The 14,695-nt window shown below is 33.3% G+C and overlaps 2 protein-coding genes across 7 annotated transcripts; one reads left to right on the top strand and one right to left on the bottom strand.

Moving 5' to 3' along the window:
• Nucleotides 1–607: 607 nt before the first annotated feature.
• LOC126712172 (type IV inositol polyphosphate 5-phosphatase 11) lies at nt 608–4,820 on the bottom strand. 3 transcript variants are annotated; one of them, XM_050411387.1, is made up of 8 exons: nt 4,617–4,820; nt 4,364–4,529; nt 4,102–4,232; nt 3,122–3,198; nt 2,881–3,006; nt 2,021–2,208; nt 1,687–1,824; nt 608–960 (listed from the first exon to the last, which is right to left on the bottom strand). In XM_050411387.1, exons 1-8 carry the CDS (start codon nt 4,667–4,669, stop codon nt 760–762), a joined length of 1,080 nt encoding a protein of 359 aa, XP_050267344.1. In that variant the 5' UTR covers nt 4,670–4,820; the 3' UTR covers nt 608–759. The 3 variants fall into 3 exon arrangements, with proteins under 3 accessions (XP_050267344.1, XP_050267345.1, XP_050267346.1); XM_050411388.1 differs by having other exon boundaries at nt 4,627–4,793; XM_050411389.1 differs by having other exon boundaries at nt 4,364–4,520; nt 4,627–4,757.
• Nucleotides 4,821–9,698: 4,878 nt separating this feature from the next.
• Nucleotides 9,699–14,013, top strand: LOC126712171 (F-box/FBD/LRR-repeat protein At1g13570-like). Of its 4 annotated transcripts, XM_050411383.1 has the most exons (5): nt 9,699–9,754; nt 9,854–9,903; nt 11,841–12,671; nt 12,993–13,148; nt 13,460–14,013. In XM_050411383.1, the coding sequence occupies exons 3-5, from the start codon at nt 11,880–11,882 to the stop codon at nt 13,733–13,735; spliced, it is 1,224 nt and encodes a 407-aa protein (XP_050267340.1). In that variant the 5' UTR covers nt 9,699–9,754; nt 9,854–9,903; nt 11,841–11,879; the 3' UTR covers nt 13,736–14,013. The 4 variants fall into 4 exon arrangements, with proteins under 4 accessions (XP_050267340.1, XP_050267341.1, XP_050267343.1 ...); XM_050411384.1 differs by lacking the exon at nt 9,854–9,903 and having other exon boundaries at nt 9,703–9,853; XM_050411386.1 differs by lacking the exons at nt 9,699–9,754; nt 9,854–9,903 and adding an exon at nt 10,921–10,958.
• The last annotated feature ends 682 nt before the right edge of the window (nt 14,014–14,695 follow it).

Below are 14,695 nucleotides of genomic sequence, written 5' to 3'. Positions count from 1 at the left end.
TATTTTCATTTATTTTCAAGTTATACATTTTTTTAAGTCAAGTTATAAACCTTTAAACAAAATAAATACTTTTAATTTTTATTTAACTATCCTGTGCATCGCACGGGTAAACAACTAGTTACTATGAAATATAGAGTCTAATTTACAGGAATAAAGATAGGACTAATCTATATATATACTATAAATAAAATCAAAACTATAAGAAAATCCAATTGTTGTTTAATTTTGTACCACGTGTATTATATAATTTTTTTTAAAATTGTTGTAAGTGAGTTAATACAAAGCAAAAGACGAAGAGTCTAATATAAATAAACTATCAAAAACCTAATAAACCAAAAAAAAAAAAAGTGAACTCATCTATACTTAAAAAAATGTATATTTCTTATACCAAGAATAATTTGAGCTCATATATGGTAATTGTTTTTAATTACAGCGTGTATAAGTATGAGTTATACACTAGTTAGCATCTACTTTACAAGCTCTACGGTTCTTAAAATCATACCCGTCCATTTTGAAATAAATGGATTAGATTTTATTACACTAACAATAATTTAAAAAGATGCTAAAATGATAATAGTTACTACTATTTTTTCAAACATTGATAACATGGTAAAATTCAAATCATTCATTTCAAAATTGACTGGTAGAATATTTGAAATTTCATGTTAGAATTACCATAAGAACTATACAAAATCTAGTTCCTTCAAGCATCCAAAATGGATGGAACAAACAAAAGATGAACAATATACTTTTTACAATTCATCGACTTAGAAAACGGTGCTCCTGCTGGTGCATGGGTGATGATAGCTTGTTAAGTTTTAAGCAAAGGTGAGCTTTCACTGGTTTATGATCAGAGCTCAAAATATCATCCATTGATTGGTAAGAATGTAAAGTCGCATTGATTTTCTGTGTGTCTTCTATCTTGAATAAGACCCGGTCTGTCCATGATGGTACTCTTACCTGTAAAGAGACGAGCATAAAAATTTTAGAAGAATAGAAAAAGTAAATCCCAATCCCATAGAGAGATGTATATACACGCTATTCGAACTGTCAAAAATATAAATTGAAATCTAAATTATCCATTTCAATTTTGATTTTTTTTTTTATAACTTTTTAGATGCATGTCGAATATTGAAATCTATATTATCCATTTCATGATTCATGTTTCATAATTTATAACTACCCACTATTGACTTTATCAAATTCAAAGTTAAAATATACAAAAATGTAGGGTTATTTACATTTCCCCCTTAATTATTGTTCAATTACAATGTGTCCTTAAAACTTCATAAATGAGTAATGTCTCCCTAAACTATTGGTTATAAGTATTTTACCCTACGCTGTTAGAATTACTGTCAAATTTAACAGAAAAGTCCGTTTTTTTAAGTAATAAAAAATAGAGGAAAGAAGTGTAAGAGGAATTTGAAATTTCCATTAATTAATTTAATAGAAATCCTAACATAGGAGCAGAGTTCTTAATTACCAATAGTAGAGGGGAAATATGAATAAATTTCGTAGTTTGAAGAGTCATTAAAAGTGCACCATATTTAAAGAGGATAGTGCAATTTGTCTTAAAAAAAGATTATTATACACATGCCCACTTATCAGACTTTCATGCATATTATACAAGTTGTGATTATTCAATTTTAAAAATTGAGTCATTCTGAGACACAAGAAAGCTGATACCTTGTAACTAGTATCATAGTTGCTACTTCCAATATTATATTTATATGTGGGCTTGAATGTCAATGTCCCCTCGCAATAGCCATTGAAGATATGACCTCTCTCAGCCTCTTGTAAGAGTTGGTCTTTGCTTGTGAGCTTCTGCATAAATATATTAACTTTAAGACTCACACAACACCTTTAAATTAATCTAACTATGCAAACATTAGTCCACCAAAAAGCAGTTGCAAGATTGATTATGTGGGTGTACTCAGAATCTCAGATAAAACTATATAAGTAGTAATATAGAGTTCTACTATATTAGCAATAATTTAAATAGAACGTGTTGGCAACTTACTTCATGAAGGCCTTTCTGTATTAAATTTCTTGCTGGTTGTGTATCAATTCCATGTATACGGTAGTTGAGATCTCCTAACCATATAGTGATATGAGCAGGTCTGGCATAAGGATTCCATTTCTTTGAGAATAGGGAATGTGATATGTGCATGCACTCATAATTTCTTTCGTCTACTTTATGAGCATGAGCTGCATGCCAAAGAAATTTTATAAAAAAATCAATAAAGTGAACAATTTTATAGGTAGATATTGGTCCATCAAATTTAAGAAGCACGGATTTGGTGTCCGGAATGTCAAAAGTGAACAATTTCATCCCTTTGTCTATGACTCTATGAGGTCAATTTGATTTTGGTCTCCTAATTAATATAAAGTTGGTTTGATTTTGATCCATTAAATATGAGATTGGTTTGATTTGGTCCATAAAAAATGGGGTGCTTCAGAATCCCTTTAGTTATGTAAGACAAAAATAAATATGTAGGATCAAATTGTTCATTTTTAAAATTTCATAACCAAATCCAAAATTGTTAAATTTGAAGGACCAAAATCGTTCTACACCAAATTTTAGAAACAAAAAGTATAATTTACCATGTTATATATTTTCAGAAAAGAAAAAAGGGAAAAAAAAAAAAAAAAAGGTTATAAATTTTCTTTTGGGGCTCTTGGGTTTTTTGTGTGCTACAAGAATTCATGTGTAGAAAAACATATAAAACAATGTTGGGTTTCTTAAAACCTTGGGTAATCATCTAGTATCAGCAAGGTAAATCAAATCATACAAGCTAAAGCTGCCCCACACTCCCACTTAGAAGAGAAATTAAGCAAAAATTCAAAGCAAATTCTATATATAAAACTAATAAGCTTTACCAGAAAGATGGCATGATATGAACACCATTTGGATGTCTTTGTAGTTGATGCGGATTGCCACAGCCCCTTTCTTTCTACCAATTAATCCCCCCAAGCCACCAATGGAATGCTTATCTACCTGCAATTCTATAATGCAATATTTCAAAATAAGAAACTATGAAATCTTAGCAATGATCTCAAAGAAGATTGAGGTTGAGGAGAAAATATTGGACTCGTCGATCGGAACCAAACCAAAATTTACCTTTGATGAACAAATCTGAGTTCTTTGGTCCAAACACGTACAGCTGCAACGATTGCATAATGGCTTTCCCTAACAGACTTTGATTACAAAATAAAATCAATAAATAGCTTATAGGAACAAAAAACATGACTATAAGATGGATAAAGAGAATAGTTTAAAAGAGAAAAATAAATGACAAAACTTATTTAAAATTCATTGTACTTTTGAGTCATCTAATTAAATTCAACCACTTGTCTGTATTGATCAATGAGCTACTTAATTGAATAATTATAAGATAACACATTTTGTTTTGCATTAATAGTTCTGTCACATGATTAGTTCTGTCACATGATTATTTATAAGGTTTGCCCACAAATAAAAGTCTATTCAGTTTTAAAGGTGAAAGGAAATCTGCAAAAAAATTAATGTAACAATTCCTATAAGTAACAAAATTTTGTTGTACTAGCTAATTGGCATCCTCTCTTCTCTTGTATAAAAAGCCAATTATTAAGCAAGTAAGAGACGTCATATTTACGTAGCAATGTTATGACTTATGAGCCTATGCCAAAACAAAAATCTGAAAATTTGAGAACAAAAGGATATATGACCTTCTGGGAATGTACGTATGGCTATCGATAAGTGGATAATTGTCTTTGTCAATGTGTGTACAGTTGTACACATCAAATTTCTTGTTTTTCAAGACAAGAAATTCACAGAAGAAAATGAACCGTATATTTTGACTATACAAGAAGCTCTGTACCAGGCTACTTAACTTAGCTATAGCATCCAAAAGATTCAACGCACCACGTGTCACGGCATGCACTAGATAATGACAGCAAATGAATGATACTATCAATTTTAATTATTACTAAATCTTATAAACTAATTTATTAAGTTATTAAAATAAAACCAATCACATTTATATTTAAGTCCATTTATAAATATTTTATAGTAAAAGTGCGAGAGAAAGATTTAACTAAAGAATAGTCTTTGTCTCTTACATGTGGGTTTCTAGCAAAGCTGTCTGCAACAGCCTTAAAATATTGTTTCGTGGAGCCTCTTGCAAACCTATAATGAAAAGATCAAATTTTCTGCTGCTTCCAACTAGTTCTGCAATATCCTCATAAGAGACCTTCATATATAGCAAATAAATTATAAATGTCAATCAGAAAATAATTATCACGAGGAAAATTGAAATCTAAAATTGGCATATTATTATAAAGACTAGTTTATACTATTACTTAGTTTGTAAGTTGATCTCACCTGCCCTTTCATGTTCCAAGTGACAATGCAAACGCACAGATCCGAATTGCTTGAGAAGTCACATAGATTATCCACACCAACGGTCTTTATTCCTTCATGACTTGCTGTGTGGTGGTTCATAAAACTCATTGGCTCTCTCTTCAAATTGGATTTTGCTCTGCAAAATCTTGAAAACCCAAATCCCATTTCGCAACTTTAAATATTATAAACAATATGAACATATCATAACATTGTAAAAGAAGAAAGAACCAACCGCTTTATACCCTTTAGGCCTTTACAGGAACAAATACAATTCAAATTTCCCATTCTGGTTTCTCTTGCATGGTAGGAGCTCCAAAGCCAGAAGTTTCTTCAAGTGTAAAATGCCAGAATACAGTTGAACAAAAACAATCAACAATGGTAGAGAGAGGGAGATAGATAGCTTTTAAACCCATTGACTCCGACCTAGTATGATATAAATATTGGAAAATTTGGCTTTTGGCGGTGAAGATATTGGACAAAAGTCAAATAACAAAACCCCACAGATATGTCTCTCTTTATTTGATTACTTCTTTCTCTACAAGTTGGTTGGCTAAATTGACAATACAAAGAAGTTAAAACAAAGTTGAAAAGGACCATCCCACATGTAAATTCCACATGAAATTACTTCAGCAAACCGTGTGATGCCAATGCACAAACCCAAAATGTGTTGGCCTAATCCCTAGCCCATTAAGAAGCCCAAGTGTGCGTTTGGCATGAATGAAATTTGCCAGCTTATTTTATTATTTAGTTTATTTTTGTTACTATTCATGACCCCATTTTACTTTTTAGTACTATTTATGAGTCTCACTGTACTAATTCAACTAATTTTTACCTTTATTGTTTCTCAAAAAAAAAAAATTTACCTTTGGGTGTGTTTGGTTGCTGGAAAACGTTTTCCGGAAAATACATATTTTCCGGAAATGCTAATTTCCGGAAAAGGAAAATGTATTCGGGTGTTTGGCTGTCTCGGAAATCGTTTTACGGAAAATCAATTCCGGTGTTTGATTCGTCCAAATATTTTACGGAAATCGTTTTACGGAAAATTAATTCCGGTGTTTGGTTCGTCCAAATATTTTACGGAAAATACTTTACGGAAAACGTTTTCCCATGTTTGGTTCGGAAAATACTTTACGGAAAATAATTTGGATCATTTTACGGAAAATGATCTAGAATCTGGCCCTAAAAAATCGTCCATCCTTGAATGATATATGCATGGAATTGGAGAAGATCAATGCTATATTTTGCTCTTATAGATAAAATTGAAGAACCTGCATTCCCTATACATATCTGTAACAATACAAAAATTGCAGCACATTTGGTTCAACATCAAACATAATCATTCGAATATACCCATAATATTTATATAAAAACAGCCACATCAATTGTTCACCATTGGCATTACACCTCAATGGCATACAAAAATGATACCTATTTGTGGTATCTGAACAGTACAAATACATAATTTGGGCAATTGTATCGTCCCAATAATACAAAAGAGTACATATATAATACATTGATACGTCAATATTAATACTACAATGTCTAGTTAATTCCTAAATCTACCATCACAGTCAACATGAAATAAGCAAATCAAATTTGTGAGAAAAAATAACCATCTAACCACAACTTCCTCAACCTAGCATTCTTGGCTAAAAATCCACGTGCCGTCTTCTCATTCTCACAAAGATGGTCGAAGGCAGTAGCGAGCATATCTTCGCTATATCCATCCGCCATCATAGCCATCATAGCCATCATAGCAAAAACCAATCATGCATAACCAGTCAAGCCCCAAAAGAGCTTACAAAAAAATTCAAACCACAAAGCAATTGGGAATAACCTGCAATCAGAAAAGCCCCAAAATTGATATATGCATCACCCATAAATACACAGTTTCATAAACCAATCATTACATTTCATATGCATAATCCACAAATACACAGTTTAATCAACAATGGATAATTGAAAAAATTAATAAACCTGCAATCAGAAAAGTCCCAAAATTTTGATATACATTACCAACAAATACACAGTTATAAACAATGTATAATACAAAAATTAATATTCATAAAAAAAAAAAAATACAAAAATTAATAAATAAAAACATGTAAAAAATTATATAAATATTTATATAAATAAACAACTATTTTATAGTGTGGATCGGATGTGAGTGGATCGGTGAGGTGAGTGGATCGGTGAGGTGAGTTTGAGCAGGGGATTTTCTCACCGTGGGTCTGCGGCGTTTGGCACGGTGGTCGTCTGGCAGAGCTCGGCGTGACCGGTGTGAGGTAGATCGGAGCTCGGCGTGACCGTTGGCTCTCGTGCTTTCTGTGTTTGGTTGGCCGGATCGGAGCTCTGGGTGGCTGGATCGATCGGGGTGCTCGGATCGTTGGCTCTCGTTGAAGCTATAAGCTTCGCTCGTTGGCCGGATCGGACTTCGTTGGCTTCGATCTCGCTCTCGCACTTCGTTGGCTTCGATCGACTTCGTTGGCGTCGATCTCGATCGTTGGCGTCGAGCTATTCCGCGCTTCGATCTCGTTAGACGGCGTCGATCTCGTTCGTTGGCGTCGATCTATTCCGCACGATCTCTCTCTCTCGTTCGATTGTTTTTTTTTTTTGTTCTTTCTCTCTCGCTTATGTTTTCTGTTCTCTGTTTTTTCTCTCTCTCTCTCTCTGCGTTTTGCAAGCCACGGAAATGAAATGAAGTGAAAATGAGGGCAGAATTTCATTTCCGTGGTCAAGGCTTCAAACTTCGGTCAACAGGAAAATGTTTTCCGGAAAATAATATTTTCCGTGAGAGCCAAACGCCCTATTTTCCAGAAAACGATTTCCTGAATTCGTTTGAAGCCGAATCAAACGCACCCTTTATCTACAGTATTTTCAGTAAAAGTTTTCAGTTTTAGCAAAATAAGCGGATCCCAAACAAACCCCAAGAAACTTTTTGATCAATAGGTAAGGTGGGAGTCTAACTTTGGTTCTCCTAATATAGAAAAGTAGACTATGTCATTGAATTACAACGCTCTTGGTCCGAGAAACTAGTTATTATAATTTATAAAAGATTACCACCAAGCACCCTAGGCACAATGGTTACTTTACAAGTATAAGTACTTGTGAGGTGTGGAGGTAAAAGATGAGGTTTAAGTATCTAAGAGAGAGTTTTATGCAAGTATATATTTAGATTAAGCTAGTATAGAATTTCTATCTTGTATAAAAAAAAATATAAAAATTTAGAAAAGATTAAACACAACTATGATACATAATGTGCAATCGCGTAGCGGCTGCGTTTGCGTGCATTGCTTTTTTTGGCTGGTTCCATGGCACTGTTCATGGACCAGCCAAAGCACAAAAACGCATGAACAATATTTTGTTTTTTTAAAAATATTTTGTTGTAGTATTTTCAGTAATAAATTTTTAGTTTTCAGCTTTAAAAAATATTTAACACAAGGAATTAATGTGTGATTTGGTCTTAAAAACCCATATTCACAACAAAAAACTCTTAACTGTTACATTATTTCAATTAAGCTCCACGTTAATAATATTTCCAGGTTTTCATTCTCAAAAAAAAAAAAAAAAAAAAAGGCTCCACTTTACAACGAAAGCATTAAAGACATCTATATCTATTTTTATATAATATTTAAAATCTAAAAAGTAGTATTTATTGTTATTATGCTCATTTTGAGTCTTTTTTTTTTTTTTTTAATATAAGATAGAATTTTACTCTAGTCTAGTCTAAATGTATATATGTGTGAAACTCCCCTGAAAACTTGAAGTCGGGGTTCAAGTCTCTAAAAGAGAGTTTCATGCAAATATATATTTAGATTAGCCTAGTGTAGAATTTCTATATTGTATAAAAAAATATAAAAATTTAGAAAAGATTAAACACAACTATGATACATAATGTGCAATCACGTAGCGGCTGCGTTTGCGTGCGTTGCCTTTTTTGGTTGGTTCCATGGCATTGTTCATGGACCAGCCAAAGCACAAAAACGCGTGAACAGTGTTTTGTCTTTTAAAAAATATTTTGTTGTAGTATTTTCAGCAATAAATTTTTAGTTTTCAGCTTTAAAAAATATTTAACGCAAGGAATTAATGTGTGATTTGGTCTTAAAAACCCATATTCACAACAAAAAACTCTTAACTGTTACATTATTTCAATTAAGCTCCACGTTAATAATATTTCCAGGTTTTCATTCTCAAAAAAAAAAAAAAAAAAGGGGCTCCACTTTACAACGAAAGCACTAAAGACATCTATATTTATTTTTATATAATATTTAAAATCTAAAAAGTAGTATTTATTGTTATTATGTTCATTTTGAGTCACTTTTTTTATTATTATTATATAAGATAGAATTTTACTCTAGTCTAGTCTAAATGTATATATGTGTGAAACTCCCCCGGAGACTTGAACCTCAGTCCTTACCTCCTATACTTTACAAGCACTTATACTTGTAGAATGACTATCGCACCAAGGGTGAGCGGTCATTAGTATAATATTTCAGTCTATTTCAATTTATTCAGTCTAGCACTTGGGTCCATTTGATCTATTTAATTTATATAACACATTCTCTTAAACAATATTTATATAAGACAATTACCCATCTTTGTTTTTTTAGAAACAAACAAACACAAATGCACACATCTTTTTTTTTTTTCATATCTCAAGTTCTATGAACTAATTATAATATTAAGTTCTTTAAATTTTATTCATTATGATAATCTTGAAACGGTACACCGTATACTTTGATATTGAAATATTTCATTTCGGGTGATCAAATAGAAATATTGTTGGAAACAAAATTCAAAACGTTACAATTGACACTCTACTTCATCTTGCAAGTTTAATTGATTTTTTCTTCTCATTGAAATTAGTAGGCCAAAAATAAAAAGTGTTTGGTCACACAAAAAACAAAATACTCTCTGAGAAAGTTTATAGACACAGAAAATTTCACACCTAGCTAATGTGACAGATTGTTAATTGTAAGTAAAAAAAGCAAGATCAGTAGTGTGTCAAGATAAGAACCAAAAAAAACTTGCCAACATTTTTTTATATATATTTTTAATTTATTGTGTTTATAGCATTTCTTGTATCCTTTCATCTCCTACTTCTTTTCTCACTGACCCACATATAAAAACCAAATAATTTGGCCATTATGGCAAAAGCCCATTTACCACATTTTGCAACATGATCCATTTCCATCTCTACAATAGCAACTCTAGTCCAAATTAGGATACTGTCTTTCTCCCAGCAACCCGGGTCCAAATCCCAGCATCGGAAATTGACATCTCCACTTTTCCCCAACTTCAAATAAAAGTTGCTTGCTACGAACAAAAACAAAAAAGACACATTTTTTTTAGTACTAGTAGTAAATTAATGTAGGACTATGACTTCTCATCTTTTTGACTCTTTTCTCTGTTTTTCAGTTTGGTCTGAGCTTCCACTGGAATCCATTTCCTTACCTTTTTTTTTTTCAGGTACCAGCAAACGAAGAAGCCTTATCATTATTCGATTCCAATTCTCCAAAGTACCGCTTTTCGATCTAATTTTTTGCTTTTAATTCATACCAAATGGTTTTGCTTTTTAGCTTTTCTTCTTTGATCATATTATTTGACAATATTAGCATTTGAAATTGTTTAATATTCATTGCCATTATTGTACTAGTGCAAGTTTTAATTTTGCGTAGGCATTGTTTGTGAGGTTTTGATATGGCATGGTGTTTGTGAATTTACTTTCATTCTTTCAAGTTATATTGATTAGAATTGGTAATGATTTGTTATATTTGAGATGGGTTTTATTTGCATTTGATGGTGCGATTAAAGATTGAAAGGAATACCTATTGTGAAATTTTGGTAGCTATTAATTGAAATTTGAAGTTTGATTTGATTAGAATTAGGGGGACCCTTTGTTTTATAGGATTTGAATACCTACATTACGTCGCAAAATAATAAGGTATTCCCATTGGAATGCGATGATAGAATGTAGGCTACCTATCAATCACCTCTCCCAGACCCCGCAAAGTGAGAGTTTTGTGCATTGGGTACAACCTTTGCTAATTGGAAGTTCTGGACATAGTTATGGAGCTGGTGGTTCCAGCTTGCAGTCTTGCAGGTTAGGATTCTGGGATATCCATTGAATTCCTTTTGGGCATTCGGGGTTTCTTTAGTGAGATATACACACACACATATGTGATTGCTCTTTATGGTGTTGGAAAAGGTTCCAAGGATAGGCCATTGGCTCTGAACCTCCCACTTAAATTTCTGAGCAGACTCTTCTTTGGTAAGACATTAATCTGCACACACCATCTTATGAACTTGCAAAATATATATATATATATATATATATATCAAATGCTCAGCAAGGGGAGTATATTAGTGGGTGGGTCCTTGGTTTTCCTATTGTATTGGAATAGGCTAGTTTCCATATTCTGCCTGTGGTAACACCAGACAGGATTCTGTAAACAATGTATGTGACTTTTGAAGCCTACTATCACAAATTTTTGTTTTTTTTTTTTGGTTTTTTGTTTTTTGAGAATCAGATGCGTTTGACTTGACATCTTGTTGCAAGGATCATGTGTTTATGGTATTATGATCTACTGTCAGTTATTCATCTTTGTCTCTGATTCCAGAATAATGTATGAAGGAAGAACTTTCAGTTAGAACACTGCTATTTTGAGCTGGATTTGAACCAGCGTAGACATATTTTCAATGAATTTACAGTGCTGTTCAAATTCTTTCTTCCTCCTGTTCTATGGATTTTTTGTTTAACCAATGAAGGGAGGCAACAATCAACCTTAAAAATTGGACCAGCATAGACTGGGTTTATCTAACCACAAATCAAGAATATGGCTCATTTTTCTTTCGTATGTGCCTCAAGCCGTATCCCTTTGCCCCTAGCAAATGATTGATTAAAATGTAATTATTTTTTTTCTTTTTTCTTTTTCTCCATTAGTAATTACACATGCACCCAATGAGCTCTGAACCTAAGATATTTACCCACCACCTTGTTCTTACAAGGAGAGGAGTTGCCATTTAAGCTAGAGCTCATTGGCTTGATGTAAGTAGAATTCTATCTGTGATAGTCTTGTTCAAGTGGAAACATGTGTTTCAGAAATTGAAGCAACTTGAAATGCACTCTTTTTAAATAAGCAAATAAATTTTTTTACAAAGTATAAAGTTGATGGGATACAAGTTTGTGTCTTCTTTTTGTCGTGAAATTTGTTATGGAACTAAATATAGGGATAACTTACTTGATTGAATTTATAAACTTTGTTTGAAGGAACTGAAAGGATGAACCATAACTTTCTGCTCTCCATCTCTCACTCTTGAATCACTTGCTTCATTGTATCCTTATGCTCTCTCTCTCTCTCTCTCTCTCTCTCTCTCTGTGTGTGTGACTAACATGACCTAGGAACCCCTGGTCTTTGTATCTAATTTTTATTTATTTTTTCTTCAAATATTTCAGAGACAAAGAGAAGCACTAAAGTCCCTGTGCTAGAGGGCAATGGAGCTAGATGAAATCAGCAACTTACCAGGGCATGTTGTAGATCAAATTCTTTCACAGTTGTCAATTAGGGAGGCGGTAAAGACAAGTGTTTTGTCAAGCAAGTGGAGATATAAATGGGCTACCCTTCCAAATCTTGTGTTTGATAATGAGTGTTACTCATTTTCTTCATTAGATCAAACTGCCGTCAAGAGTAAACTTGTGAATATTGTTGATCACGTTCTCTTACTTCATAATGGCCCAATTTACAAGTTCAAGCTATCACATCGAGATCTTCAAGGTATTAGTGACATTGATCGGTGGATTCTTCATCTATCAAGGCACTCTATCCAAGAATTCATACTTGAAATTTGGAAAGGGCAACGCTACAAGATGCCTTCTTGTTTATTTTCTTGCCAACATTTGATTCATTTAGAGTTATTTAATTGTTTGCTAAAACCTCCATCGACATTTAAAGGCTTCAAGAGTTTGAAGAGCCTTGATCTTCAGCATGTGACCTTGGCTCAAGATGTGTTTGAAAATCTAATTTCTAGTTGTCCTCTACTTGAGAGATTGACATTGATGAACTTTGATGGTTTCACTTATCTCAACATTGAGGCACCAAATCTCCAGTTTTTTGACATTGGAGGTGTTTTTAACGACATTAGTTTTGAAAATGCCTTCCAATTAGCTGTTGTTTCCATTGGATTATATGACAAAAGGCAATCCCATGCCAACTCTAGCAATTTGCTCAAATTTTTTGTTCATCTGCCTCATATCCGAAGGTTGGAGATTCAGAGTTACTTTTTGAAGGTAATATTTCTGTTAGTATGATATAAGGTACCCTTAGATGCCCTCTGGAAAGTGGATGTGTTCATTGGCCTTACAAATTACTAAAAATTTGAAATGAGTTTCCTTCTTTCAACACTTGTTTGCACAAGGTTGTTTAGGATCTCATTTCCATGTTTACTTGGCCATTGTACTGATTTCTTAGCATTTGCACCACAAAACTTGGTTGCTTATAATATCAGGTAAATCCCAATGAACTGATTCAATTTTCAGAGGAGGTCCACGATGTTACTGCATTAATTTGAGGTTAATTTATACCATTGTTCTATCTTCTTTTTGTTCCAGTATTTGTCCGTTGGCTTTGTGCCAGGAAAGTTGCCTAATCCATGTTTCAATCTCAATTATCTTTCTATACGCATAAACTTCAATGATGTGGATGAGGTTTTAACTGCTCTATGCATCTTAAGAAGTTCCCCTAATCTGCAAGAACTAGAAGTTTTGGTGAGTTCTTTCTCTTGATTATTACCTTAGTTTTATGTAAACCAACATCACACGTGTGCACACTGACACATGATTTGTATGTCATGTTGATACTCACACCTGTTTCTTCTGCTAATGAATAAATTGTTTATAACCAGTGGCCCTTCAGTCTGGGGGCATCTCTACCCCTATGGTCAGTATACTTGCAGGGTTTGATCCCTTATGCACTCACATACGCACACATCAACTGGTTATACAATATCTTTTACTTGGTATCTAGTTATCTACTATTGGGAACTTCTAAAGATTTTAATGCCATGGAATTAATGTAGGCTCGTCCAGAGGAGCAGGCTGCTGTGGGAACAGTAACTAACATAAAAGAAGACAACCATTGGAGTTGTCACCAACTGCGACTAGTGAAAATACTTGGCATTTCTGGTATCAAACCTGAGTTAAATTTCATCAACCTTCTGCTATCAACTTCCCCTGGGCTTGAAAAAATGACTGTTAAGCCTGCTTCCAACAATGGAGGATGGGAATTGCTAAAAGATTTGCTGCGATTCAGGCGAGCCTCTGTACAAGCAGAAATCATTTACATGGATCCATAATTTATCAGTGTGGCAGCTGAAAGCTTACATGCCAAGGAAAAAAAAAGGATATTAGTCTCTGCAATTTATTTATGTTCAGAAAACTGTCATACTGGCAGAACTTTATGATGACATTTATAGTGGTACACAATTAGGGAGTATTCTTTTGGACCTCCAAGCTGCCATACCATAGTAGAAATCATTGAACTTGGCCCTGTATTCATGTTCTGTGTTTTTCACTATAAGTCTCAAACTAATTTATAGGTATGTAAAATGAAAATTTTAGGAACTTCTTACTAGTGCTTACAGTGCATTTTTTTGCTGCATTGATATTGTATAGGTGTTTAGGACACCTACTCGGATTGATGAAATATGAAAAGGAAACTATGGCCCGTGGCGTAAAATGCCATCTTAAGGGATTATAACCTTTGGTGCCATAGTCATCAACATTCAGGGCAAGGAACTCCAGCTGTGCCAGGTACGTCCTGTAACAACCTTAAAGAGTATATCAAATTGGGTTACATGGAAATGTCTACTAATAAACCAAATTAATTGCTTCACTCCTTGTATTCTGTTCTGTTCATTTGTTAATGGCACAAAGCTAGATGAGACCTTGGTACTAATCATCGAGGCTTGATACAGCAGTAATCTTGTAGCAACATACATAATAATGGCATAGAAGTTGAGGTTGCAACATTGTAGTAGAGCAATACTAGGATCATTTTTTTTTCCACAATTTGAAATGGTGGCAAGTTGTGATCGCTGCACCATCACTTTATATGGACCCGATTTTATGAACAGACCAAATTAACAATGGTAAAACAACAAATTGTGAAAACTTGTGTGCTTGGATTTGTTGGCAGCATTCAACCAAAAGAGGAAGGATCCAATGGAACTCGATGATACAGAGTAATTAACTAAAATCAAATACATTTTGGATATGTTAAGCAAAAAAATAAAATAAAAATTTGGATGCATGTG

The sequence above is a fragment of the Quercus robur genome, chromosome 2 (genome assembly GCF_932294415.1).
Source record: "Quercus robur chromosome 2, dhQueRobu3.1, whole genome shotgun sequence".
NCBI classification, from domain to species: Eukaryota; Viridiplantae; Streptophyta; class Magnoliopsida; order Fagales; family Fagaceae; genus Quercus; species Quercus robur.
Note: the sequence above shows the minus strand (reverse complement) of the source record. Positions and strands in the feature narration are given on the sequence as shown.